Below are 26870 nucleotides of genomic sequence, written 5' to 3' on the forward strand. Positions count from 1 at the left end.
GTAGAAACCGGCTATTTGGCTCAGTGAGGCTGCACCCAGTCTAATCCCACTCTCCCCATATCCCAGCAGTCTAATCCCTCACTCCCTGCACCCTCTAATATCCCACCCAGTCTAAACCCCTCACTCGCCGTACCCTCTAATATCCCACCCAGTCTAATCCCCTCACCCTCTAATATCCCACCCAATCTAATCCCCTCACTCGCCGTACCCTCTAATATCCCACCCAGTCTAATCCCCCCACTCGCCGTACCTTCTAATATCCCACCCAGTCTAATCCCCTCACTCGCCGTACCCTCTAATATCCCACCCAGTCTAATCCCCTCACCCTCACTTCCCGTACCCTCCAATAGCCCACCCAGTCTAATCCCCCTCTCATATCCTACCCAATCTAACCCCACCCTTCTGCTTGTTCCCTGTACCCTTCAGTAATACCACCTACAACAACAATTTGTTTTTATAGCACCTTTAATGTAGCTAAACATTCCAAGCTAGTTCACAGCAGTGTTAACGTACTAAATTTGACTCCAAGCCACATAAGGAGATATTAAGGCAAAGAGGTACAAAAGGAGGAGAGAGAGATGAAAAGGTTTAGGGAGGGAATGCCAGAGCTCAGGGACTTGGCAGCAGAAGACACGGCCGCTAATGGTGGAGCGATTAAAATCAGGGATGTTCAAGAGGCCAGAACTGGAGGAGTGCGGAAATCTGGGAGGATTGTGGGGCTGGAGGAGGTCACGGAGATAGGGAGGGGGAAGACCATGGTGGGGGGGGGGGGGGGTGATTTCAAAACAAGGATGAGAATTTTAAAATCGACTTTGTTTAACCGGGAGCCAATGTAGGCCAGCGAGCAAAGGGGCGATGGGTGAACGAGACTTGGTGCGAGTTAGGACATGGACAGCTGAGTTTGGGAAACTTCACTGCAAATGAGGGAAAACGGACTTGTACAGTCATGGAGACGGAGCAAGTACATCTGCATTGAGGGACAATCAACACACACAAAAACTGGAGGACTGCCGAATAATTTGCTCCATTCTTTTGCGGCGGATGCTGTGGTCACACAGATGCTCAACGCCACACCACAGCGATGACTGCAGGTTTGACCCTGGTCCAGTGACAGGCAGCAGTGCCACTTTGGACGTCACTCGGCGCCGTTTCCTGCCTAAGTCGTGGGGCGATTGGAATTCCGAGGTCTGGGGGGGCGGGGGGCAGGAGGAGTTGCGCTCGGCACCATCGCGAATACCTCCTGAAAGCTAGTTCTACCGACACAGGTGGCAGTTTGGGAGCATCACGGCTGGCAGGCATCGGGCAGAGCTAAAGGTGAAAGGGGGAGCAAAGGTGAAAGGGGGAGCAAAGGTGAAAGGGGGAGCAAAGGTACGGTGAAAAAAAGAGGGTTAAATACAAGCAAAAAAAATAAATCCATGGGGATGGAGAGAGAAGTAAAAACCATTGTGTTTGCCCCCTATCCTGTGGACAGGTGATTCTGTTGGTTTGGATACTGACAGAAATAAAACAGTATGATAATTAAGAAGGAAATGTATAACAGCAACAGCAAACCGTGAGACAGTCGGTGTTCACATACCGACATATTATATACACACACACAATGTGTTCGTCACTCATGACAGGAAAGATGACTTGCATTGGCTTCCGGGCCTTCCAGTTAAGCAAGGCCTCAATTTCAAAATTCTCATCCTTGTTTTCAAATCCCTCCATGGCCTCGCCCCTCCCTATCTCTGTAATCTCCTCCAGGCCCACAACGCCCCCCCCCACTCCCTGAAAGATATCTGCGCTCCTCTAATTCTGCCCTCCTGAGTATCCCTGATTATAATCGCTTAACCATCGGTGGCCATGCCTTCTGTTGCCTGGGCCCCAAGCTCTGGAACACCCTGCCTAAACCTCGCCACCTCTCTTTCCTCCTTTAAGACGCTCCTTAAAACCTACCTCTTTGACCAAGCTTTTGGTCACCTGCGCTAATTCCTACTTATGCGGCTCGGTGTCAAATTTTTAAAATCTCATAACACTCCTGTGATGCACCTTGGGACGTTTCACTACGGTAATGGTGCTATATAAATATAAGTTGTTGTTGTTGTTGATTACAAGCACCAGAGCCTGTTCTCAACAAAGACCAAGTTATCTTCCCTCAAGAGTTATCCATTATAATATATCAATTCCTGAGAACCATTTCCAGTGAAAACACTAAGGTCTCAAGGACATCAATAATGGCTTTCGTTGCAACGCCTCGTTACTGTTTCTGCCCCCAAACGGTTTCACGTTCCGCTGGGAAACGCTCATCTTCCTGACAATCGCTCCCACAGGTTGCCTGCGCAGTCCTCCTCACGACAGCAAATAAAAATAACTTGTGTCTTTTCTTTTGTCAAACATCCAAATTTTATAAAAATTTTCTATTACGAAAGTACAATGCTTTAACAGAAGGTTACGCAGCCAAGATACATTTCTGAGAGTCCTGTGTCGCTGTGATTTAGCAGAGTGAATACTCCTCTCCTGCTCTGCCTCACAGCACCACACATTCACAAAACCTCATCAGTCCACAGTGCTGTCCTTCTAAGGAGGCTCACTGAAACACAGTTGTGCACTGCTCACTCAAGGCAGCAGAGACCTGGCTGTAAAGCATCCTAGAACTTCTGGTCTATGCTGTGCGGTTATTCTGTACACAGTGACTGCTGGTTTTCCCATTTTACATCTGCCCTGTTGCGTCCTGGTTACAAAGAGGCTTGTGGTAATGATAGTAATGATCAGGAAGAGTTATACCACCATCTCTCTTTCAGGCAGTAACTGGCCTGCTATGCATTTCCAGCTATCCGCCTCACCCTGTTGAAAGGGTGAATCTCAGGTATGTGTCGAGAACAGGAGTACGGTTTTCTGTAGAACTGGCGATTCCTGCTGGCTTGTGCACCATTTCTGCTGCTGCTCGGCTTGACTGTGTTATTTAATGTGGAGATATCTCAATTAAAGTGGGACATGGAGAGGCATGTCCCCACCAACCCCGCTCCCAAATTAGGGCGTTGTGTGTGAGAGTGAGAGAGAAAAAGGAGAGAAAGTGCGAGAGAGAGAGAGAGGGAGAGCGAGAGAGAAAAAAAGGAGAGAGAAAAAAGAGAGATAGAAAAGAGAGAGGAGAGTGAGAGAAAAAGAGAAAAAAAAGTGATCTTATTGTGCATCTCAATTGAGACAGAGAAATCGAGAGAGAAAAGAAGAGAAAAAAGTGAAAGTGAGAAAGAGAGGAAGTGAGAGAAAAGGAACCTGGTCTTATGTGGCGCATTTTTATGCATCTCAGAAATGCAGCAAAGGGCTTCAGACAATGAACTGAAGTGCAGTGACCCCTGCTATGTGGGAAAGTTCACGCGAAAGCCTCGAATTCCCATGAGCTTCGATGAAATGTTGAGCACTTGGGACTCCAATGGGGAAGCCCTCCTGAGCGGCAGAGTTCTGGATAGGTCAACACTTCCTTGAAGACCCCTTGTGGAATGTACATGAGGCTAACTGACTTTATGCTGAAAGTACTTCCCCTACAATGCCGCCAATCAGGTTTTTTTTCTCCCCTCTCTCCCAAGTCCAGAGCCTGTTTACACCGCTCAGTCTTTAAGTCGTGGCTTCCATGTGCAGAACTTTCATGGCCTCTGCAATCTGTGGGCTCGTGTCAAGCTGGCTGTACATGCCGACCAGGAAGGCCTTGTGTAGGAGAACCCCTGCGTGCTCTGTGGAGAGAAGGGGGCACAAGAGTGAGCGACTGACAGAAGTGAAAGGGACAGCAGCTCTAACCACCCAGATCAAGGCAGAGAAACTCATCAGCAACAGCGTCACGATAAAATACATGCACGAATATAAAGGAGTCCCATGGCGGGTAAACATACTGCCCAGAACCTTGCTGAGCAATATAGACCTGGAAGCTCCCTGGGATGAGAGGGTTGTTCTATGAGGAGAGATTGAGTAGATTGGGCCTATACTCTCTGGAGTTTAATGTGGGGAAATGTGAGGTTATTTGCTTTGGTAGGAACAATAGAAAAACAGAATATTTTTTAAATGGTGAGAAACTTTTAAATGTTGGTGTTCAGAGAGATCTGGGTGTCCTCGTGCAAGGAACACAGAAAGCTAGCATGTAGGTACAGCAAGCAATAAGGAAGGCAAATGGCATGTTGTCCTTTATTGCAATAGGTTGGAGTATAAGGAAGTCTTGCTACAATTGTACAGGGCCTTGGTGAGACCACACCTGGAGTTTTGGTCTCCTTATCTGTGGAAGGATATACTTGCCTTGGAGGAGGTGCAATGAAGGTTCACTGGATTGATTCCTACAATGAGAGGGCTGTCTTATGATGAGAGATTGTGCAGTATGGGCCAATACTCTCTGGAGTTTAGAAGAATGAGAGGTGATCTCATTGAAACATACAAGATTCTGAGGCGGATTGACAGGGTAGATGCTGAGAGGTTGTTTCCCTCTGGCTGGAGAGTCTAGAACCAGGGGGCACAGTCTCAGGATAAGGGGTCGGCCATTTAGGACTGAGATGAGGAGGAATTTCTTCACTCAGAGGGTTCTGAATCTTTGGAATTCTCTGCCCCAGAGGGATGCTGAGTCTCTGAATATATTCAAGGCTGAGATAGGTAGATTTTTGGAGTCTCGGGGAATCAAGGGATATGGAGATCAGGTGGGAAAGTGGAGTTGAGGTCGAAGATCAGTCATGATCTTATTGAATGGCGGAGCAGGCTCGAGGGGTTGAATGGTCTACTCCTGCTCCTAATTCTTATGTTCTTCTGAGATCCCCAGTCTATGCAGCTCCCCTCAGCGGGCCATTACAAGTGTTGCAGTTAAGCTCTGCAGGCCAGCGCTCGGGATAGGAAGAAAGCAGCCAGGAAGTCCCCATGCCTCAGTTACCACCAACGGGAAGATGCGTGTCCCTATGGGCATGGCTACGATGCCCATAGAAACATAGAAAATAGATGCAGGAGTAGGCCATTCGGCCCTTCAAGCCTGCACTGCCATTCAATGAGTTCATGGCTGAACATGGAACTTCAGTACCCCATTCCTGCTTTCTCGCCATACCCCTTGATCCCCCTAGTAGTAAGGACTACATCCAACTCCTTTTTGAATATATTTAGTGAATTGGCCTCAACAACTTTCACAGGTTCACCACTCTCTGGGTGAAGAAGTTTCTCCTCATCTCAGTCCTAAATGGCTTACCACTTATCCTTAGACTGTGTCCCCTGGTTCTGGACTTCCCCAACATTAATAAGAACATAACTGTGGGACGTACAATGACCATTTGAAGCGGGCAAGAGATCGTTGGGGAAAGAGGTGGGCTGACGGTATCATAGAATCATGGAAATTTACAGCACGGAAAGAGACCATTTCGGCTCATTGTGTCCGCACCGGCCGACCAAGAGTTACCCAGCCTAATCGCACCTTCCAGCTCTTGGTCCGTAGCCCTGTAGATTACAGCACTTCAAGTGCACATCCAAGTACTTTTTAAATGTGGTGAGGTTTTCTGCCTCTGCCACCCTTTCAGGCAGTGAGTTCCAGACCCCCACCACCCTCTGGGTGAAGAAATTTCCCCTTAAATCCCCATCAAACCTCCTTCCAATTACTTTAAATCTACGCCCCCTGGTTGTTGACCCCTCTGCCAAGGGAATTAAGTCCTTCCTATCCACTCTATCTAGGCCTCTCATAATTTTATGCACCTCAATCAGGTTTCCCCTCAGCCTCCTCTGTTCCAAAGAAAACAACCCCAGCCTATCCAATCTGTCCTCATAGCTAAAATTCTCCAGCCCAGGCAACATCCTCGTAAATTGCCTCTCCAGTGCAATCATATTTTTCCTGTAATGTGGTGACCAGAACTGCACGCAGTACTCCAGCTCTGGCCTAACTATACAGTTCAAGCATAACCTCCCTGCACAATATCCACGGCACTATAGCTCAGCACCTTCAGGAGAAAAGTTTGGCTGGGGAGGAGGAAGAGAAAAGTGGGCCAAGATTGGTCACCGAACTAACCTAGTCCAAGACAGCACTACGAGGCACAGCGATTTTACCTTGGCAGAGCAGCGTGTATTCCGGAAGGTTCTTTAGGGCTGTTTGCACCACATCGTAATTTCCACAGCCAAGGCAATACATGAATGTTGGAAGGAAGTCGGTGGCAATACTGGAAGAGGAAACCAAACAAATGTAACTGTGTGGGTGGGGTGCGGAGGGGGGAATGTTTATTTTGCAAAAAGGCAGGAAGGAAAGAGTCTTCCAGCAGAAACAAATAGGAAACGCAGTGCGATTACATCTGGAGGCTGCAAAGGGCCAAGGAACAACACCAACTTGTATTTATATAGCGCCTTTAATGTAGCGAAACGTCCCAAGACGCTTCACAGGAGCGTTATGAGATATAAATTTGACACTGAGCCGCATAAGTATAAATTAGCGCAGGGGTTGGTCAAAGAAGTAGGTTTTAAGGAGCGTCTTGAAGGAGGAAAGGAAGGTCGAGAGGCGGGGAGGTTTAGGGAGGGAGTTAGAGCTTGGGGCCTGGGCCACTGAAGGCTCGTCCACCGATGGTTGAGCGATTATAATCGGGGATGTTCAGGAGGGCAGAATTAGAGGAGCGCAGACATCTCGGGGCGGGGGTTGTGGGGTTGGAGGAGATTACAGAGATAGGGAGGGGCGAAGCCATGGAGGGGTTTGAAAACAAGGGGGCAAGAGGGGGAACAGTATTGAGTGGCTCGGGTCCGGAGCAGCAGTCAGAGTGCTCACTCGAATGGACAGGGGAAACGGTCAGGTTACATCGGCCTGTTTACACTTCCTACATAACCATGCGATACATCCGTGTTCTTCACATGGCAATAATACCATCAATACCTGTCAGTCTGGTTTGGGATACAGAACCAGGCCTCTGACAATGTTTGAGCAGTCATTGCCGGCACAGCACAGCCAGAACACGGGAGTAACTCTGCTCCTTAAATATGCCTCAGCCCGTCCAAGACGGCGCCTGGGAAGAAGGGGCACGCTTAAAACGTTACTAACCCATCCATTCTTTCCGGACAAGACGTTAAACCGAGGCCGCGTCTGCCCTCTCAGGTGGACGCAAAAGATTCCACAGCACTATTTGGAAGAACGAACGTAGGAACAGGAGGAGGCCATTCAGCCCCTCGAGCATGTTCTGCCATTCAACGAGATCATGGATGATCTGTGACCTCCATATAGCTGGCTTTGCCCCATTGGCCTTAATACCTTTGGTTTACAGAAATCTATCAATTCCAGATGTAAAATTAATTACTGACCCAGCATCGTGTGTAGAAGTGTTTCCTAACTTCACTCCTGAAAGGTCTGGCTCTAATTTTTTCGACTATACCCCCTAGACCTAGAATCCCCAATCGGTGGGAATAGTTTCTCTCTATCTATCCTTTCGGTTCCCCTCAATATATTCAAAACTTCGATCAAATCATAAAATTGTTCTTAAATTTCTAAACACAACCTTAGTTTGTGTAATCTCTCCTCGTAATTTAACCCTTGGTGTCCAGAAGAGTCGGAAGAGTTTTCCCCGGCGACCTGAAATTTATTCATCCCTCAACTAACATCACTAAAAAAAACTGACTGGCCCGAAAATTGCGGCCTCTCCGGGCGCGCACAATTTACGTGCGCACGCGAAGAGGATCCACAAATGCTGGTTCTCGGCGCGAGATGCACACGTGCAGAGAATCGGCTTTTGCGATCAGTCACGCATCCGCGGGAGAAGGACATTGGCGGGCGGAGATTTGTGCTATTTGCCGAACTCCTGCCCGGTGAAAGCCTTTCAAACTCTTACACCTGGTACGCATATAGTCTACTTTAACCAGTGTAAGAGTTTTAAAACATAGAAAAATTAAATGTTATTACTTATTTTTATATTAAAATCTCTTGTCTATGAAGGTGTTTATTAACATTTTTAATACATTTTTCTCTAAGACATTTAATTTAAATTATATTTAAAAAACATGGTGTTTTTTTGTGTGCGTGTATTTTATTTGATTTTAGGGGTATTCTCGTTGATGGTAAGGGGAGCTCGGAGCTGCCATTACTATGAATGAGAATACTACATTGTGATTGGTAGTCCAGGCCCATGTGACCCCAGGATACGCATACGCTCCTGGAATATGTGGGCCCATACGCAGGACTGCGCGACTAGGCCCTCGGAGTGCAAGTCTAAGTTCCTGCGGGACCATCAGGTAGTTCCGTAATTTTTTTTCCGGTCGGAGGCGTTTGCCCACAGGAAGCCTCCGACCACAATTCCGCCCCCCTGCCCCCCCCCCCCCCCCAATTATCTGCTCATTATCACATCGCTGTTTGCGGTATCTTGCTGTACAAAAATTGGCTGCCGTGTTATTTCCCACGTTACAACTGCGACTACAGTTCAAAAAAGTACTTTGTTGGCTGTGAAACGCTTTGCTACGCCTGGAAGTGGCCCTCCCACCCCCCCCCCCCCCACCCCCCACCGCCTTGCCCCCACCCCACGACTCCCTTACCGTGGGTTGTCCTGGATGCTCCGCAGGGCCAAGACGAAGGCTGCGTTGCGCGACAGTTCCTCGGGGGAGCTCATCAGCCGCTGGAGATCGTTCTGCGAGGAAAGAGCAAAGGCTTTCAGTACAGCGACAGCATCCCACCATGTGACCAGCACCAGAACCGAGCCCGTGGGGGGCTGACAGAACATTCATTACTAGAGGCCGAGGGCTGTGGTTTAGGACACACCGTTTGCTGAATTCTACCCCACCACAACAACTTCGTTCCTGGCAAGGCCGGCATTTATTGCCCATCTCTAATCCCCTTCGAGAAGGTGAGGCGCCTTGTTGAATACAACTGAGTGGCTTGCTCGGCCATTTGAGAGTCAACCACATTGCTGTGGGTCTGGAGTCACATAGGCCAGACCGGGTAAGGACGGCAGATTTCCTTCCCTAAAGGACATTAGTGAACCAGGTAGGTTTTTAACGACAATCTGGTCGTTTCACGGTCACCATTACTGACACTAGTTTTTTTATTCCTGATTTACTCAATCAACTGAATTTAAATTCCATGGTGGGATTGGAACGCGTGTCTCTGATCATTAGTCCAGGGCTCTGGATTACCAGTGCAGTATCATAACCACTATGATCATCATCATCATCATAGGCGGTCCCTCAAACGAGATGACTTGTGAGTGGATGCACTGGTGGTCATTTTCCAACATTCTATAGACTCGATCGGTTTCTATAGACTGGAGCGTAGCTAATGTAACCCCACTTTTTAAAAAAAGGGAGAGAGAAAACAGGGAATGATAGACTGGTTAGCCGGACATCAGTAGTAGGGAAAATGTTGGAATCAATTATTAAAGATGTAATAGCAGCGCATTTGGAAAGCAGTGACAGGATCGGTCCAAGTCAGGATGGATTTATGAGAGGGAAATCATGCTTGACAAATCTTCTAGAATTTTTTGAGGATGTAACTAGTAGAGTGGACAAGGGAGAACCAGTGGATGTGGTGTATTTGGACTTTCAAAAGGCTTTTGACAAGGTCCCACACAAGAGATTAGTATGCAAAATTAAAGCACATGGTATTGGGGGTAATATATTGATGTGGATAGAGAACTGGTTGGCAGACAGGAAGCAAAGAGTAGGAATAAACAGGTCCTTTTCAGAATGGCAGGCAGTGACTAGTGGGGTACCGCAAGGTTCAGTGCTGGGACCCCAGCTATTTACAATATACATTATTGATTTATACGAAGGAATTGAATGCAGTTGTACAGAGCCTTAGTGAGGCCACACCTTGAATATTGTGTACAGTTTTGGTCTCCTAATCTGAGGAAGGACATTCTTGTTATTAAGGGAGTGCAGCGAAGGTTCACCAGACTGATTGCCGGAATGGCAGGACTGACATATGAAGAAAGACTGGATCGACTAGGCTTATAGTCACTGGAATTTAGAAGAATGAGAGGGGATCTCATAGAAACACACAACATTCTGACGGGACTGGACAGGTTAGATGCAGGAAGAATGTTCCCGATGTTGGGGAAATCCAGAACCAGGGGTCACAGTCTAAGGATAAGAGGCAAGTCATTTAGGACCAAGATGAGGAGAAACTTCTTCACTCAGAGAATTGTGAACCTGTGGAATTCTCTACCACAGAAAGTTGTTGAGGCCAGTTCGTTAGATATATTCAAAAGAGAGTTAGATGTGGCCCTTACGGCTAAAGGGATCAAAGGGTACGGAGAAAAAGCAGGAATGGGGAACTGAAGTTGCATGATCAGCCATGATCATATTGAATGGTGGTGCAGGTTTGAAGGGCTGAATGGCCTACTCCTGCACCTATTTTCTATGTTTCTATGTTTTTCCATGAGTTCACAGATGCCTCAAAGAAGGACCCGATATTCCTGTCCTAAACTCCAGTTGAAAGGGTGGAAGATGTCTTTGCGTGGATTGTTTTAACGTGTGTTAACCGTTGCACACCAGCCACCTCATGGGCTTGACAGAGCTAGGCCTTGGTCCAGTGGCAAGGGTTAACCAGGACGACTGGAGACCAGCTCTGCTGCACGGACCTAGTGCGCGCACATATCGCAGTGTGGGCTGGCCCGTGCTGCCCCTGGGCCCTCGGCTCTTCTGGGCCCCGACTACGTAACCACTATGATACCATTCCCTTGGTCAGCAGATAAGGCTTCGGGTGCTCCCCCGCGTCTCCTCACAATCGCATCATTCTACTGCTCACAGATCAGCAGCTGCAGAGTGGGAAATGTAGCCGGCAGCACCTGGGGTTTGGCGGGGGGAGGTGGGGTGGCGAAGCGCACCGCACTGCACCAGGCAGGCAAGAGCTCTGCGCACATCTGTACTCCACATCAGCACAGTCTCCCTCCCTGCAAAGCAACACGTTAAATCTTGTGAGTGTGCAGGCAGGAGTGCCAACCTTCTTGAACTGCTAAAACAAAGTACTCCACGGGAAGATTGGAGTGTGCTCTGGGTGGGTACGGGGGAGGGAGGGCGTTTTAAACCCGGGTCACAGCCAAGTGCTGTGAGCCGAACTCCCAGTTGGTAGGGCGGTAGGGTTGCCAACCCTCCAGGATTGCCCTGGAGTTTCCAGGAATTAATGACCAATCTCCAGGACACTGCTATCAGCAATATTCGGGGGAAAAACCATCCAGGCAATAAAAACCTTGTTTAAAAAAAAAACTTCCTTTGAACACTTTTGTTTATTAGTTATAAAAATATTGGACATGGGGGAAAAAAGGCTGTTTGACTGAGTGAAGTATCAGCCAATCGGGGGGCTGAAGCGTCTGTTCATGTTCCGATTGGCATGGGAAGGCGGGACACCGCGAGGATGGATGTGTCGAGCAACCAATGACAGGAGAGTGGGGGCGGGGCGGTTGGCAGCAGGAAGTCATGTGATGATACCCCCCAGGATTATGTCCAACCAGAGTTGGCAACCCTATGGGCGGAGCCTTACAGCAGTGCATTCTGGCATCAGCCCAGGAGCTTTCCTGCCACTTTCTTATCAACCAGCAATGGAAACTGCTTCACATTCAAACCCAACTCACCCAGGAGGGAATGGGGGAGGGTTTAGGGTCTGACCTCCGATTTAAACCCCACCCAGTTTTACTCTCCATTGACTCCAAAAGAGTGAATGATCGGGTTGGTTGTAAATCGAACATCCCACTTAAAACCGCCTCATTCTCGCCGGGTGCGTTAGATTAAAATCAGGACTTTAATTGGCATTATTGTGCACCAACATCTGGCACAGACTGGAGTTATACTGTGGGCAGCAAGTCTGCTGGCCAGGAGAGAACACTGGGTGTGTACATAAACACACGATCCGCTTCATCACCCAAGCATTTATTTGTTACTATTTGGAGAGTGTGGATGGAAGCATTTATGGCCTGTACAGGTGGGGACCAGAGTTCAGCCGGCTTTCGGCCAGAAAAAATGGTGCATGACACCAGCTTTTGACCCGAGGGTCTGTGAACAGTGGTGGCACAGGGCTTAATACATCACCATGAGACAGAGAGGGGGGGCGCCGCGAGACCAGAGGGGTCACGGGACCGGAGAGCCGGGGGGGGGGCGGAGAGACCAGAGAGCGGGGGAGGGGGGGAGACCAGAGAGCTGGGGGGTGCGCGGGACCAGAGAGTCAGAGAGCTGGGGGGGGTGGCGAGACAGAGAGAGCCCTGCTCCTCCAAAGGCAATAACACTGCCCCGTTAATATCACACCACTGCAGCCAGCACAAATGCATTGGGCAACTTCAATATTTACAATAGCTTTCTGTCGAAGGCTGTGTATAGACAATTTCCAACGAGACACATTATTAGCTGCAATCAAAATCAGTCAGCTCCACTTGTCAGCAGAGTGGCATTATACAGTTTAGTGCTAATTAAATGCCGCAGGCAAAGTGTGGCTGAATCTTGTTTGCTTTGAGAAACGATTAGTTTATTTTCTACTTACAGCAAAGAAGGCGAGAACCTCCACTCGTCGCTTTGACATCTCGTCTATATCGTTCAGGACTTCCAGAGTGTCTGAGCGGGGAACGGGGACACGTTAGGCATGGAATTTATCAAACCATTCGCTGTGTTCGCCGAGCTACTGAGGCTCCCGGCCTGGCAACGCCACGATTTAAAAATTCTCATCCTGCTTTTCAAATCCCCTCCCTACCTCTGTAACCTCCTCCAGCCCTGCCACCCTCTGCGCTCCTCCAATTCTGGCCTCGAGCATCCCCGATTTTCATCGCTCCACTATTGGCGGCCGTGCCTTCAGCTGCCTGGGACCCAAGCTCTGGAATTCCCTCCCTAAACCTCTCCACCTTTCTCTCCTCCTTTAAGATGCTGCTTAAAACCTCTCTCTTTGACCAAATTTTTGATCAACTGTCCCAATATTTCCCTATGGGGCTCAGTGTCAAATTCTGTTTGACAATCGGTACTGTGAAGAACCATGGGATGTTTTACTACGTTAAAGACACTGTATAAATGCAAGTTGCTGTTTGCGGCACGATGGGATTGCAGTGAGCAGCGTGCAATGACAAAGCGCGGCGGAGGTTACAGCCAGCTGATGAGCAGCAGACAGCTTTGCACACCTTCAGTGACACTCCTGCCCTTTACCTGTACCCCCACCCTGGTCAGATCTACACAGCGAGCAGGCTGTGCGACCAGAGTGTTAGCCAACAATGAGCAAAGCAGAGGTCTTGATTTGCTCGCTCACGTAGCACCTCAGGCTCATTTAATTTTCCTGCACTGCAGACAGCACAACCATCAGCGACGTAAACTCTCTGCTATGTACACTGACTCCGGGTGTCAATTACAGGACTGCACAGCCTGGTTTAAATGCACATTTGCATTTACATTGCCACTTAGTGGCAGGAGGAAGGGAAGGGGGAGGGAATGAAAAAAAAAAAGACACAAGGCGAGGTTTAAACTGCATCCAAATCCAATTTATCTCATCCTCTCTCCTACTCCTTACAACTGTGAAAGTGGCAGAACAATAAAGTTGAAGTATCCTGCCTATCTTTCTGAATGTTGTCCTTTTTCTACATTAATATCCCACATTACAACAGTGACTACACTTCAAAAGTACCTCATTGGCTGTAAAGCGCTTTGGGACGTTCTGATGCAAGTCTTTCTTTTTGAAGGGAAAGAGCACACAGCATTGCGGCTTATGTCGAATCTAACCCTCCCAGTAAATCTTTCGATTCCTTTCTCCCTCGTGTGTCTGTCCAGCTTCACCTCAAGTCCTACAGGTAGGTACGTGGGCTGTGTCTCACCTTCCAGAGCGCGTCCCCTTGCGATCTTCTGGAGGTAGGGTGCCACGTCGGCTGAGGTTAGCGGTGTTGTGGCCGAGAAACTAACCAGTGGGAGGGAGTCCGTTGTTTCTTCCTCTGAGAGGGGGCGAGGGAGAGAGAGAGGGCGGTGGGGGGGGGGGGGGAAAGGAAAGCGAGAGGGGGGGAGGGGAAAGCGAGAGGGGGGGAGGGGAAAGCGAGAGGGGGGGAGGGGAAAGCGAGAGGGGGGAGGGGAAAGCGAGAGGGGGGGAGGGGAAAGCGAGAGGGGGGGAGGGGAAAGCGAGAGGGGGGGAGGGGAAAGCGAGAGGGGGGGAGGGGAAAGCGAGAGGGGGGGAGGGGAAAGCGAGAGGGGGGGAGGGGAAAGCGAGAGGGGGGGGGGAGGGGAAAGCGAGAGGGGGGGGGGAGGGGAAAGCGAGAGGGGGGGGGAGGGGAAAGCGAGAGGGGGGGAGGGGAAAGCGAGAGGGGGGGAGGGGAAAGCGAGAGGGGGGGGGAGGGGAAAGCGAGAGGGGGGGGGAGGGGAAAGCGAGAGGGGGGGAGGGGAAAGCGAGAGGGGGGGAGGGGAAAGCGAGAGGGGGGGAGGGGAAAGCGAGAGGGGGGGAGGGGAAAGCGAGAGGGGGGGAGGGGAAAGCGAGAGGGGGGAGGGGAAAGCGAGAGGGGGGGGAGGGGAAAGCGAGAGGGGGGGGAGGGGAAAGAGAGGGAGGGGAAAGAGAGGGAGGGGAAAGAGAGAGGGGGGGGGAAAGAGAGGGGGGGGGAAAGAGAGGGGGGGGGAAAGAGAGCGGGGGGAAAGAGAGCGGGGGGAAAGAGAGCGGGGGGAAAGAGAGCGGGGGGAAAGAGAGCGGGGGGAAAGAGAGAGGGGGGAAAGAGAGAGGGGGGAAAGAGAGAGGGGGGAAAGAGAGAGGGGGGAAAGAGAGAGGGGGGAAAGAGAGAGGGGGGAAAGAGAGAGGGGGGAAAGAGAGAGGGGGGAAAGAGAGAGGGGGGAAAGAGAGAGGGGGGAAAGAGAGAGGGGGGAAAGAGAGAGGGGGGAAAGAGAGAGGGGGGAAAGAGAGAGGGGGGAAAGAGAGAGGGGGGAAAGAGAGAGGGGGGAAAGAGAGAGGGGGGAAAGAGAGAGGGGGGAAAGAGAGAGGGGGAAAGAGAGAGGGGGGAAAGAGAGAGAGAGAGAGGGGGGAAAGAGAGAGGGGGGAAAGAGAGAGGGGGGAAAGAGAGAGGGGGGAAAGAGAGAGGGGGGAAAGAGAGAGGGGGGAAAGAGAGAGGGGGGAAAGAGAGAGGGGGGAAAGAGAGAGGGGGGAAAGAGAGAGGGGGGAAAGAGAGAGGGGGGAAAGAGAGAGGGGGGAAAGAGAGAGGGGGGAAAGAGAGAGGGGGGAAAGAGAGAGGGGGAAAGAGAGAGGGGGGAAAGAGAGAGGGGGGGGTTTGGGGGAGAGAGAGAGAAAGAGAGAGATAGAGGGAGAGAGGGAGGAAGGGAGGGAGAGAGGGAGGAAGGGAGAGAGAGAGAGAGAGAGAGAGAGGAGGGAGGGAGGGAGGGAGGGAGGGAGGGAGAGAGTTCTCGTTAAACATGTGGTCAGAAACTGGAGAGATCGCAAACCCGAACTCCTCACTCTCGGGTGAGAGCCGTTTCTGGGCAGATCGTCACGGTTTGGGCAGAAAGGGCTTACGCCTGTAATTCTACATGTTTAATCCCCCCTGCCCCCATCTCAGTGTGCTGCTAAACCTGGACGCTCTCTGTCCAGGAAATCGCAGGCAGGCGGCAGTTCTAGCTTCTGAACCAAGAAATAATTATGCTTGGGTTCGTAAAGAAAGAAAGAATACAAACCGCCCCAAGTGCCGTAACAGTCCCTGCTCTGCAAAGCGATCCACTGGGCATGATGTGGGCAGACAGACTTTCGACAGGCGCAATGAGGTATACAGCAAGCGCGAGGTGTCAGCCGTGGCTCAGTGAGTATGTTTTTTATTCATTCACTGGCAAGGCCAGCATTTATTGCCCATCCCTAAACGGTGATCCCACAGTGCTGTCTGGGAGAGCGCGCCAGGATTGTGATCCAGCGCTGATGAAGGAACAGACGATATATTTCCAAGTCAGGATGGTGTGTGACTTGGAGGGGAACCTGGAGGGGATGTAGCACCCTTGCCTCTGAGTCAGTAGGTTGTGGGTTCAAGTCCCACTCCAGGGTCTTGAGCAGATTAACTCGGCTGACACTGCAGTGCAGTGCTGTGGGAGCGCTGCACTGTCGGAGGTGCCGTCTTTCGGATTAAACATTAAACCGAGGCCCCGTCCGCCCTCTCAGGTGAACGTAAAAGATCCCACGGCACTATTTCGAAGAAGAGCAGGGGTGTTATCCCCGGTGTCCTGGATAACTTTTATTCCTCAATCAACATCATTTAAAAACCCCCCAGATTATCTGGTCATTATCACATTGCAGATTGTGGGAGCTTGCTGTACACATATTGGTTGACCGTTGGCTGTAAAGCGCTTTGAGATGTCTTGGCACAGAGTTTCGGAAAGAGGCTGGACTAATATTGGCTTGGCAGAGCTGGATCTTGCAACAGAGATGATTCTATTGCAGACAGACAAACCCCCTCCCCCAGTGCCAATCCACCACCACTGAATGGCGCAAATACACTCGACTTCCGTAAGGCTATCAACCCGGAGGAGACTGGCACTTACCTCCATCCTCTTCCTCTGCGTTGTCCTCAACGAGTCCGCTCCGGGTGGGAAGGGTTAGTCCGGCCAGCAGAGACTTCAGCAAGGCCATCTCCGGATATTCCCGGGACAGGTAACTGTGGGCGACATGTCCAAAGGAGAACGTTAGTTTAAAAGAAGGAGACTTTGTGTTTCCGTGGGGTGGAGTGGGGGGAGAGACACTTCCGCCAAAGGCTCTTACTATTTTTTTAAAGGACGCTTTCTTCCCTTTCCATGTTGGCGGTCGAGAAACAGGAGGAGCCCTCCCAGGCCGCTGCCGAGCCAGTTATTCCGACACCCAAGGGCCAGTCACTGTTTGGCACGTACCCTCCTCCGCGAGGCACCACCCAGATCCACAAACTCACCGCGTGGCACATCGCGGCTGCAGACTTTCTTTGGAAGGGACGGGGCAAATAGTTTGGCACGGCACAGAATCCTGCGAATTTCTTGATGCGCGCAGTGACGTTTGAAAGACGCTATATAAATGCAAGTCTTTCTTTTACCAAAGCACCATAACTTAAGACCCAACAGCAGTGAAGACACCGGCCTCTGATCATTTGCCCTATTTGTATTGCACTCCCAAACGCGTCCTCAGATACACTTCTGCTAGTCACCGGCATCTCACTCTCCTCATGTCACCATCGATCACGCACGCACTGGTCATGGCGAGCAGCACTGCCGGACAGGTCCTGCTCTCACCCGACATCAATACGCACGCACTGTCACATCGCAGTCAGTGGATCACTCGGAGAAGTGTGAGGTCATGCATTTGGGGAGGGCTAACAAGGCAAGGGAATACACATTAAATAGTAGGACACTGAGAAGTGTAGAGGAACAAAGGGACCTGGGAGTGCAGGTCCACAGATCCCTGAAGGTAGCAGGCCAGGTAGATAAGGTGGTTAAGAAGGCATACGGAATGCTTGCCCTTATTAGTCGAGGCATAGAATGCAAGAGCAGGGAGGTTATGCTTGAACTGTATAAAACACTGGTTAGGCCACAGCTGGAGTACTGCGTGCATTTCTGGTCATCACATTACAGGAAAGATGTGATTGCACTAGAGGAGATTTACGAGCATGTTGCCTGGACTGGAGAATTTTAGCTTTGAGGAAAGATTTGATAGACTATGGTTGTTCTCTTTGGAACAGAGGAGACTGAGGGGAGACATTATTGAGGTGTATAAAATTATGAGGGGCCTGGATAGAAAGGACCCATTTCCCTTAGCAGATGGGTCAACAAGCAGGGGGCAGAGATTTAAAGTAATTGGTAGGAGGTTTAGAGGGGAATTGAGGGGGATTTCTTTTACCCAGAGGGTGGTGGGGGTCTGGAACTCACTGCCTGAAAGGGTGGTAGAGGCAGAAACCCTCATCGCATTTAAAAGATACTTGGATGTGCACTTAAAGAGCCATAACCTACAGGGCTACGGATCAAGAGTTGGAAAGTGGGATTAGGCTGGATAGCTCTTGGTCGGCCAGAGCGGACACGATGGGCCGAAATGGCCTCCTTCTGTGCTGTAAATTTCTATGATTGTATGATCACAATCGGGGGCAGGAAACCTACTTGGATACAGCCCTCAACGCTGGGTGCTGTCTTTGCAGGAATTGTACTGTTCATTTTGAGTTTTTTGTTGGGAGAAATTCTGATTTTGACTTCAATCTCACCAAACATTCCCACTCTGGGCGAGACCCTGAGCAATGCTCTGTTCCTATCCATTTATTGGCTCAATCTCCCAGTGGGAGGGATGGTGGAGGGATCATAACCCCCACCAATGTTCCCTACAATATTTTTGTGAGCGCGCGGTCCCTTTAACTGGCATTTACCCACATGTGCGATTTCTGCCCGGCACCTCCAGGCCGCTGCATGGACGCGCAGCTTAGCGATAACGCAGACCCCCACCCCCAACCATTTGGAGGTCGGCCATCGTGGTTTTGGGACTGCCTCCATTCCACTACCAGGAACCTCTGTCCCTCACCTCCGGGTCTGTGTGGTTCTCAGCTCAGCCTGCGTACCAAGTTAAGTCGGCATTCCCCGGGTTCCAGCTCGGTCCTTTTCCTGGCCGCCTCGGGAGCTTTCTCCCCCCCCCCCCCCCCCGCCCGCCCCACTCCCCTGAACACACAGCCAGTCTACTTCTGGATGTCACTGTGCAGCTGCCATTCATTCCCTGGTCCGGCACCAGCCGGGTAAAAGCTGGCTCCCTCCCCCCTCCCTTCCTCTCTCCCCCCCGCCTTCCTCTCTCCCCCCCCCACCCCTTCCTCTCTCCCCCCCCACCCCTTCCTCTCTCCCCCCCCACCCCTTCCTCTCTCCCCCCCCACCCCTTCCTCTCTCCCCCCCCACCCCTTCCTCTCTCCCCCCCACCCCTTCCTCTCTCCCCCCCACCCCTTCCTCTCTCCCCCCCACCCCTTCCTCTCTCCCCCCCCCACCCCTTCCCCTCTCCCCCCCCCACCCTCCCCTCCCCTTCCCATCCCCCAGTTCCCACCCAGAGCTAGACATGGGGCCAAGGCAGGTGGTGGGATCAGTTCTGATGTTGGTTATGCGGCCCACGATTAACATGTCACTAAGTGCTGCCTGCACACGAGATGCAGCGAGAACGGGACCTTCTGATTTCACAGCCATCCACTGAGCAGCCCCTTTTTGAGTGGGCTGCCCAGAAATTGTGATGCTGAAAGCGGACAAGTTTAAACCCAATCCACCCTAACATCCAAGTATTGAATCTTTTTGGGATGAGGGTTGGGGCTGGGTGGAAAGAGATACTTTGGATTGATAACATCCCTCATCAATAATGCATTCTTCCAGAACCTCCTCCTTCCAGCCATTTCACCATCAATAAAGCCAAAGGAATACTCACTGGAGAACGTCCGAATGCTTCTGAAGGAACGGGACAGCTGCTGCTGCATTGTACGTTATAAACTTGTGAATAAAATGCACACACTTATTGATGAAGGAACCAAGCCATCTGGAGTACTTTCCGTAGTTCTGTTGTTTAAAGAAAAAAAGGAAAGCAGTCAGAATTATCCTTCGACAATCTATGCAGCGTTGTCGGGACCTGATGCATTCTAGGATCACAGGAGCAGGAGGCCATTCAGCCCCTCGAGCCTGTTCCACCATTCAGGGAGATCACGGTTGACCTGCAACCTAACTCCATATACCCACCGTTGGCCCCTCTCTTAATACCCCTGATTAACAGAAAGCTATCAATCTCCGATTTAAAATGAACAATTGACCCAGCAGTAATTGCCATTTGCGGAAGAGAGTTCCACACTTAACCAGCGGAAGTAGCAGTCGAGTGAAACTTCAAAATTACAGCTTAAGCTAACCCCATTCGCCATTTTGGCTCCCCCCAAACCCCCCCAGTAATTAAGTTAGCAAAAGCTATTCCCTCGAGTATAGATGATTAAGGGGTGATCTAATTGAGGTATTTAAGATGATAAAAGGAGTTGATAGGGTAGACAGAGAGAAACCATTTCCTCTGGTGGGGTGAATCCAGAACAAGGGGGCATAACCTTAACATGAGAGTCAGGTCACTCAGGGTGTCAGGAAGCACTTCTTCACACAATGGGTCGGGGAAATCTGCAACTCGCTCCCCCCAAAAAGCTGTTGAGGCCGGGGATCAATTAAAAACTTAAACTGAGAATGTTCAGCAAGGGTATCAAGGGTTACGGAACCAAGGCGGGTAGATGGAGTTAAGATACATTTCAGGCATGATCTAATTGAACGGTGGAACAGGCTCGAGGGCAATGTTCCCTGTAATTTTTTTGGGTCATGCGGTCCCGCTAACAGGTTGTGCGGGTGAGGGCGAGAGTGTGTTCACTGTGAAGCCTCCCATGTCGAATATCCCGCTGACCTAGAAAAAGAAGTAGGCCATTCAGCCCCTCGAGCAACATTCCCTTTACACTGCGTGGCATGGCATGTCAAATTCTGCGCATGAGCGTTTTTTTTCCAATTTAAAAGCCGGTTCACCAGCTACGTGGGACCCCGAGAGCACTGCGCGTCTGCGCAATGTAGAGCGAACGTTGCTCAAGGGGCTGAATGGCCCTACTTCTTTTCCTAGATCAGCGGGATATTCGAAATGGGATGCTTCACAGCGAACACACTCCCATCCTCACCCGAAAGCCCATTAATAAAGAAAGACCTGCATTTATATCGCGCCTTTCACGACCACCGGACTCCTCAAAGCGCTTTACAATCAATGAAGCACTTTTGGAGTGTAGTCACTGTTGCAATGTGGGAATCGTGTTAAACTTATAACGATGTATAAGCGTTTTCTGGCTGGGTGAACCCGGGAGCAGACTGGCTGATTGCACACCTTCCTAGCCCAGGGAACAGAGGGACAGTCGCTGGGCATCCCCTCGGCCGAGACCAGACAACCCAGTGCAGGCCAGGGAGCCGAGGGGTGACCATGGGATCTGCCAGCTCCGCGCGGCATGATTCTACACCCGGGGGCGATGTATTTGCCCAGCTCAATTCATGTTCTAACGACCTGTGGAATGGACGCCCAACATTGCAGCCTGGCTCCCACTGACCTGCAGGAGCAGTATGAAGGAGAGCAAGCAGTCCTGCATCGCCCCCTGGTGTTCACTCTGAAATAAATACGGCTGCAGCAGCTCCAGGATCCCCAGGACGTGCAGGTAGAAGATGAGGTGGTTTTGCTGCCGGAACTCTATGAAATTCAAGTGAACTCGTCCATGCAATAGGGCAGCAATCATCGGCAGGTGCCTGAACAATAAAACAAAAATTAAACTTCAGACTTACAAGGATGTTGCCAGGACTGGAAAACTTCAGCTACGAGAAAAGACTGGATAGGCTGGGGCTGTTTTCCTTGGAACAGAGGAGGTTGAGGGAGATTTAATGGAGGTGTATAAAATTATGAGGGGCTTAATTAGAGTGGATAGGAAGGACATGTTTCCCTTAGTAGAGGGGTCAATAATCAGGGGGCATAGATTTAAAGTAATTGGTAGAAGGATTAGAGGGGAGATGAGGAAACAGTTCTTCACCCGGAGGGTGATCTGGAACTCACTGCCTGAGAGGGTGGTAGAGGCAGAAACCCTCATCGTATTCAAAAAGTACTTGGATATGCACTTAGAGCCATAACCTACAAGGCTATGGACCAAGAGCTGGAAGGTGGGATTAGGCTGGGTGATTCGTTCATGAACCGTTCACGCCCCAGCGACCCGTTCACGCCCCGTTCACGCCCCAGCGACCCGTTCATACCTGAGCAATAAAACCGGATGTGCCACTGCCAGCTTTCTGCAGGCCATGTTGGCATCAGTCATGCGATTCTCTGATGTCTTCGAGTCATTGGTGTCTGCGAGCAAGGTCAGTAACCGATGCACTAGTGCGTCCAGCTGGGGGGGGGGGGGGGGGGGGGGGGGGAAAGAGAAGGAAACATGCTTGTAATACACCTGCTGAGACAGTACAGCTCCCGCACCCAGAAACCAACCCAGGGCTAACAGTGTCAACATGGCCAACAGGAACTAGCAGAAACATACAAGATTCTGAAGGGGATTGACAGGGTAGGTGATGAGAAGTTGTTTCCCCTGGCTGGGGTGTCTAGAACTAGGGGGCACAGTCTCAGGATAAGGGGTCGGCCATTTCAGGCCGAGACGAGGAGAAATTTCTTCACTTGTGAATCTTTGGAATTCTCTGCCCCAGAGGGCTGTGGATGCGAAGTCTCTGAATATATTCAAGGCTGAGACAAAGATTTTTGGATTCTAGGGGAATCAAGGGATAGAGAGAGATCGGGCGGGAAAGTGGAGTTGAGGGTGATGATCAGCCACAATCTTATTAAATGGTGGAGCAGGCTCAAGGGGCCGAATGGCCTACTTCTGCTCCTATTTCTTAGATCCTTATAACAGGAATATACATTTGAAATTCACCTAGGGCAGTTCAGGACTGCTACTCTCCCGTCAGTACAGTGGGAATAACATACACAAGGGGCAGGTCTGTTTAATTGTTAGATAGCAGCCAAATCCAGGAGGTGTACTCAGTTTGTTAAATAACCAATTTGCCCTGAAGGTGAACCTTTCGTACCGATGTCTTAATATATAGGCTGCAATACAATTCTGTCGCACTCACAACAGTACATTAAAGGGGGCAACTTGATACGTGGAGCCTTGTATTCGCTAGCTTGTAATAGCTGTACTAACACACTGCACTCGCAATACAGTATATTAAATGGGCATTTCTAAAAAAAAAAACTGTCACTGATGCACAGTTTGTTCAGAGAGGGGTATATCACAGTGTATTCTTTACCAAATTCACGAGGGAGTTAGATGTAGCCCTTACGGCTAAAGGGATCAAGGGGTATGGAGAGAAAGCAGGAAAGGGGTACTGAGCTGAATGATCAGCCATGATCTTATTGAATGGTGGTGCAGGCTCGAAGGGCCAAATGGCCTACTCCTGCACCTATTTTCTATGCTTCCTTCGAGAGGCCCAATGCATTTCAAGGGCTGCTCTTGATCATTTTTTAAAAACTCAGCAAGTTGTGATGATCTGGAACGCGCTGCCTGAAAGGGCAGTGGAAGCAGATTCAACAGTAACTTTCAAAAGGGATTTGGATACATACTTGAAGAGGAAACATTTTCAGGGCTATGGGTGTAATGTATTTGCTTTCTGGGTTCTTTGTTTAAGAATTCATAGCAACACATTGCCATTAAGAACCAGCTGGTTTATTAGCAAAGGTTTAACAATCACACTACAGATTACCAGTTCATCCACCAGGCTCATAACCACCTGCCTCATCGTGGATCCCCCAAACCCAACTGGCTGGGGTTTTATTGAGCCTTATGAACATCACGTGACTGGCTAAGCCACTCCCAACTCAACAGCTCGACCGACCTGTGAGCACACTCACAGGGGCATACATTACAGTGGGGAAAGAGCAGGGGGAGTGGGACTAATTGGATCACTCTTTCAAAGAGCTGGCACAGGCACGATGGGCTGAATGGCCTCCCTCTGTGCTGTCTGATTCGATGAAAGCCTCGCCACATTGGCACTGGTGCCGATGGGTCCGGTAGGCGTAGAGACAGAGGGGGAAACCGTTCGCAAACACTTCATACCTTGCAGGTACTCCCAGCACCAGTACCGTCGCTGCTCAGCACAGAGTCCGGGAGACTGACGTGGCCGATCACCTCGGGGACCTGGAAGTAAATCTGAAGCAGCAGGTTCTGACAACGTTTGCCCATCACACTGCTGCACGCAGGAAGGAGACAGAAAAACGTCAGTCAGTCAGTGACCACCGTGGCCGTCTCAACCAGTAGACGGGGCTCTCGTATTATACACTAAAAGGAGCAACAGTACCCTGGGCAGCGACAGCAAGTACCTTCTGTAATAGAGCTCCACTTAGTGGACTACTGATGTAATAACAACTACTGAAATAACAATAAAAAAATCATGTGGCAAGTTCACATGACCACAGTTCTTGTTAATGAGCCATCTTTTAGTGTGTGCTTGTTAGTGGCACCTTAAAGTTATCACACCTTCAGAAACAATGAGTAAAAGACATGAAAGGAAGTATTTGCCATTTTGTGCTGGGAATTCCAACATCCAGGAGACCCATCACATCAGCTCAGCTGGAAAGGAAAGTACTGCTCAGATTACTTATCCAGAAAGTGCTCCCACATTCACACGGACAAAGATCCTTCCTGCTCTTGGATTCTGACTGTGGCATTGCAATATAAACAACTTTTATTTATATAGCGCCTTTAACATAGTAAAAGGTCCCAAAGGTGCTTCACAGGAGCAATTATCAAACAAAATTTGACACCGAGCCACATAAGGAGATATTAGGCTAGGTGACCAAAAGCTTGGTCTTGGTGGTAGGTTTTAAGGAGCGTGTTGAAGGAGCAGAGAGGGGCGCGGAAAGGTTTAGGGAGGGAATTCTAGAGCTTCAGGCCCAGGCAGCTGAAGGCACGGCCGCCAATGGTGGAGCAAAGAAAATTCGGGAGGGGGCGGGGTCTAGTCTAATCCCATTCTCCTGCTCGCTCCCCGTACCCTTTAACATCCCACCTCGTCTAAACCCAATTTGCCGCTTGCTCCCTGAACTCCGGCAAGACGGCAGTGGGGTGGCTGGGTGGGGGGGTCGGAGTCCCTATAAAGCATGCCCCTGCTGCGAAGTGAAAGTTGGGCGACGAATAGGTTGGGTCGTGATGGCCCAATACTTGAACAGTGCATGTGAAGAATGGCCACCTGGGTGAGGTCAGGTGAGGTGAGGTGAGTCACCCAAGCAGGAGTCAACACTGAGCAGCAGGGGGAAGAAAGGCAAGACATCATGGCAAAATAAAGCAGGCACTTTCTGCCGATCAAATGCACCTTACTGTTTAATACTGAACAGGATGAAGTATTTAGGAAAGGGCTGCAGTTATACAATAATCTGCCTTTAGCACTGAAGCGTGCAACTCCCAATTCCATTACTATATTATTTTGCATAATCCAACATTAACTCATTAAGTCGTTCTCTGTACAGTTTGGCCTGTAAATCCGCAATGTAACAAGTCACATACCTTTGGAGCGAGGGATGAGTGCTACCCTTTACCGGTCATAATTACTCACGCAGTATCACACTCACAGCTCCCCACCACCCCTCCTAATGCAAGTGTCACATTTAGAAATAATGAGATGTAGCATTCACATTTCTCGCATCTATCATTTAAATCCTTTGACTCACTCAGACAAGATAATCCTTTGTCAAGTTATGCTTCTTTCAAGCTCATAAATTGACAATTCTTCAGGATAAAGTCACATTTAACTTTCAATTAAACATTTTAATTGCACTCGACCCCAGACTCCATCTTTACTTGAAGCCCTTGTGGTCAAATATTGGGTGGATGTTGATAATTTATTGCCTAATTAAACATTATTCTGTAGATTAAGATAATACACGTCTCAAGTTTGACACTGCTTCAGTGTCTGAGAAATTTGTTTGCGGAGACACACAATGCTGCATGCCTTGTGTCAATGTCAACCTGCTCGTCTTCTCTATGACCCTGCAGTTTTCTTCCCTCCCTGTCTAGATAGCGCCAGCTTATGCTGGGGTAGAGTTCCCTGGGTGCCTGCAGCCTTCCAGTATCTAACCCCGCTGGCCATACCCCAACTCAACACAGTTAGCACTCTCCCTCTGAGACAGAAAGTAGTGGGGTTCAAGTCCCGCTCCAGAGACTGGAGCACAAAATCTCGGCTGACACGCCCAGTGCAGAGCTGAGGGAGCGCTGCAGTGGCGGGGACGCTGTCTTTCGGATGAGACGTTAAACCGAGGCCTCGTCTGCCCTCTCAGGTGGATGTAAACGATCCCAAGGCACTATTTCGAAGAAGAGCAGGGGAGTTATCCCCGGTGCCCTGGCCAATATTTATCCCTCAATCACCATAACAAAAAAAGATTATCTGGTCATTATCTCATTGCTGTGTGTGGGAGCTTGCTGTGCGCAAGCTGGCTGCTGCGTTTCCCACATTACAACAGTGACTACACTCCAAAAGCACTTCATTGGCTGTAAACCGCTTTGAGACGTCCGGTGGTCGTGAAAGGTGCTATATAAACGCAAGTCTGTTTTTCTTTTTACCTGTCACCCCATTGTTTGATGCAACTGATCAAATACTCAGTCACTTTCTTGACGTTGTCCAAGTTGCCATGGCAACCGCTGAGCAGCAGGGGTAGCCGCGACCGGATGAGGGTGCCCGTGACGTCCTCCGCGGACTTCTTGGCCTGTGGCCCGCTGCGGTTCCTCGCTTCGGACTCCGAAAGAACGATATCCACCAGGCTGATGAGCTCTGCCTTCTTCAAGCGCAGCACGTATTCCTCGGTGTGTTTCTACAAAGGTAAAGTGCACGCACGGTAGCTGCAGACCCAAATCAGGCAATGCACACCAGCGCCACATTGCAAGGTGGGCAGGGAGGAGGGGGGTGCCGCTCGTGGGAGCTTGCTGTGCGTAAATTGGCTGCCGCGTTTCCTACATCACAACAGCGACGACACTCCCAAAGTGCTTAATTGGCTGTAAAGTTTAACATAACCGCTCTGCTTTTCAATTCGAGAAATGAACCCCAGTGCATTTTCACGGGTTTTGTTAACCTGCGTTGCTGCTTTTAATTTAGGTTAGCCGAGACGATCAGGAACCGACTTGCACAGGGCCCTTTGCTTGGCTGCATTGCGGAACAGGCTCAAAGGACTGAATGGCCTGCTCCTGTCTCTCGCGAGCCGGTTTTATTCCCTGCTGCCAGTGATGCCTATGCAGTTGTTCCAATGTTGCTGCTGGGGTTTCAAACTAAAGCTGCAAAATGGGATGAATCTGCGAGGCTCCCGTTTTGCAGAACTGCTTCCACTGGAGGCTGCTGCCAGGTTAAGTCCAGCATCAGTCAGCAATAGGATCATAGCAAACGCTCTACTCAGAACTCCTTCAGTGCAAGCGAACCCCAGGTGGGCAGAGGAAACGTTACAAGGACACCCTCAAAGCCTCCCTGATAAAGTGCAACAT

At 50.1% G+C, this 26870-nt stretch overlaps 1 protein-coding gene across 1 annotated transcript in view; it reads right to left on the minus strand.

The window, feature by feature from the left end:
• Nucleotides 1-2361: 2361 nt before the first annotated feature.
• Nucleotides 2362-26870, minus strand: part of ints1 (integrator complex subunit 1) — a 113584-nt gene continuing 89075 nt past the window's right edge. Inside the window, exons 38-48 of the mRNA XM_070901330.1 lie at nt 25962-26209; nt 23466-23598; nt 21619-21752; nt 20931-21123; nt 19256-19383; nt 16399-16511; nt 13725-13838; nt 12416-12486; nt 8485-8576; nt 6034-6143; nt 2362-3710 (exon numbers count right to left, since the gene is read on the minus strand). Of these exons, the coding sequence (XP_070757431.1) occupies nt 3595-3710; nt 6034-6143; nt 8485-8576; nt 12416-12486; nt 13725-13838; nt 16399-16511; nt 19256-19383; nt 20931-21123; nt 21619-21752; nt 23466-23598; nt 25962-26209 (1452 nt within the window). The 3' untranslated portion in view covers nt 2362-3594. The remainder of the gene's footprint in view (nt 3711-6033; nt 6144-8484; nt 8577-12415; nt 12487-13724; nt 13839-16398; nt 16512-19255; nt 19384-20930; nt 21124-21618; nt 21753-23465; nt 23599-25961; nt 26210-26870) is intronic.

The sequence above is a fragment of the Pristiophorus japonicus genome, chromosome 15, assembly GCF_044704955.1.
Source record: "Pristiophorus japonicus isolate sPriJap1 chromosome 15, sPriJap1.hap1, whole genome shotgun sequence".
Lineage (NCBI taxonomy): Eukaryota > Metazoa > Chordata > Chondrichthyes > Pristiophoridae > Pristiophorus > Pristiophorus japonicus.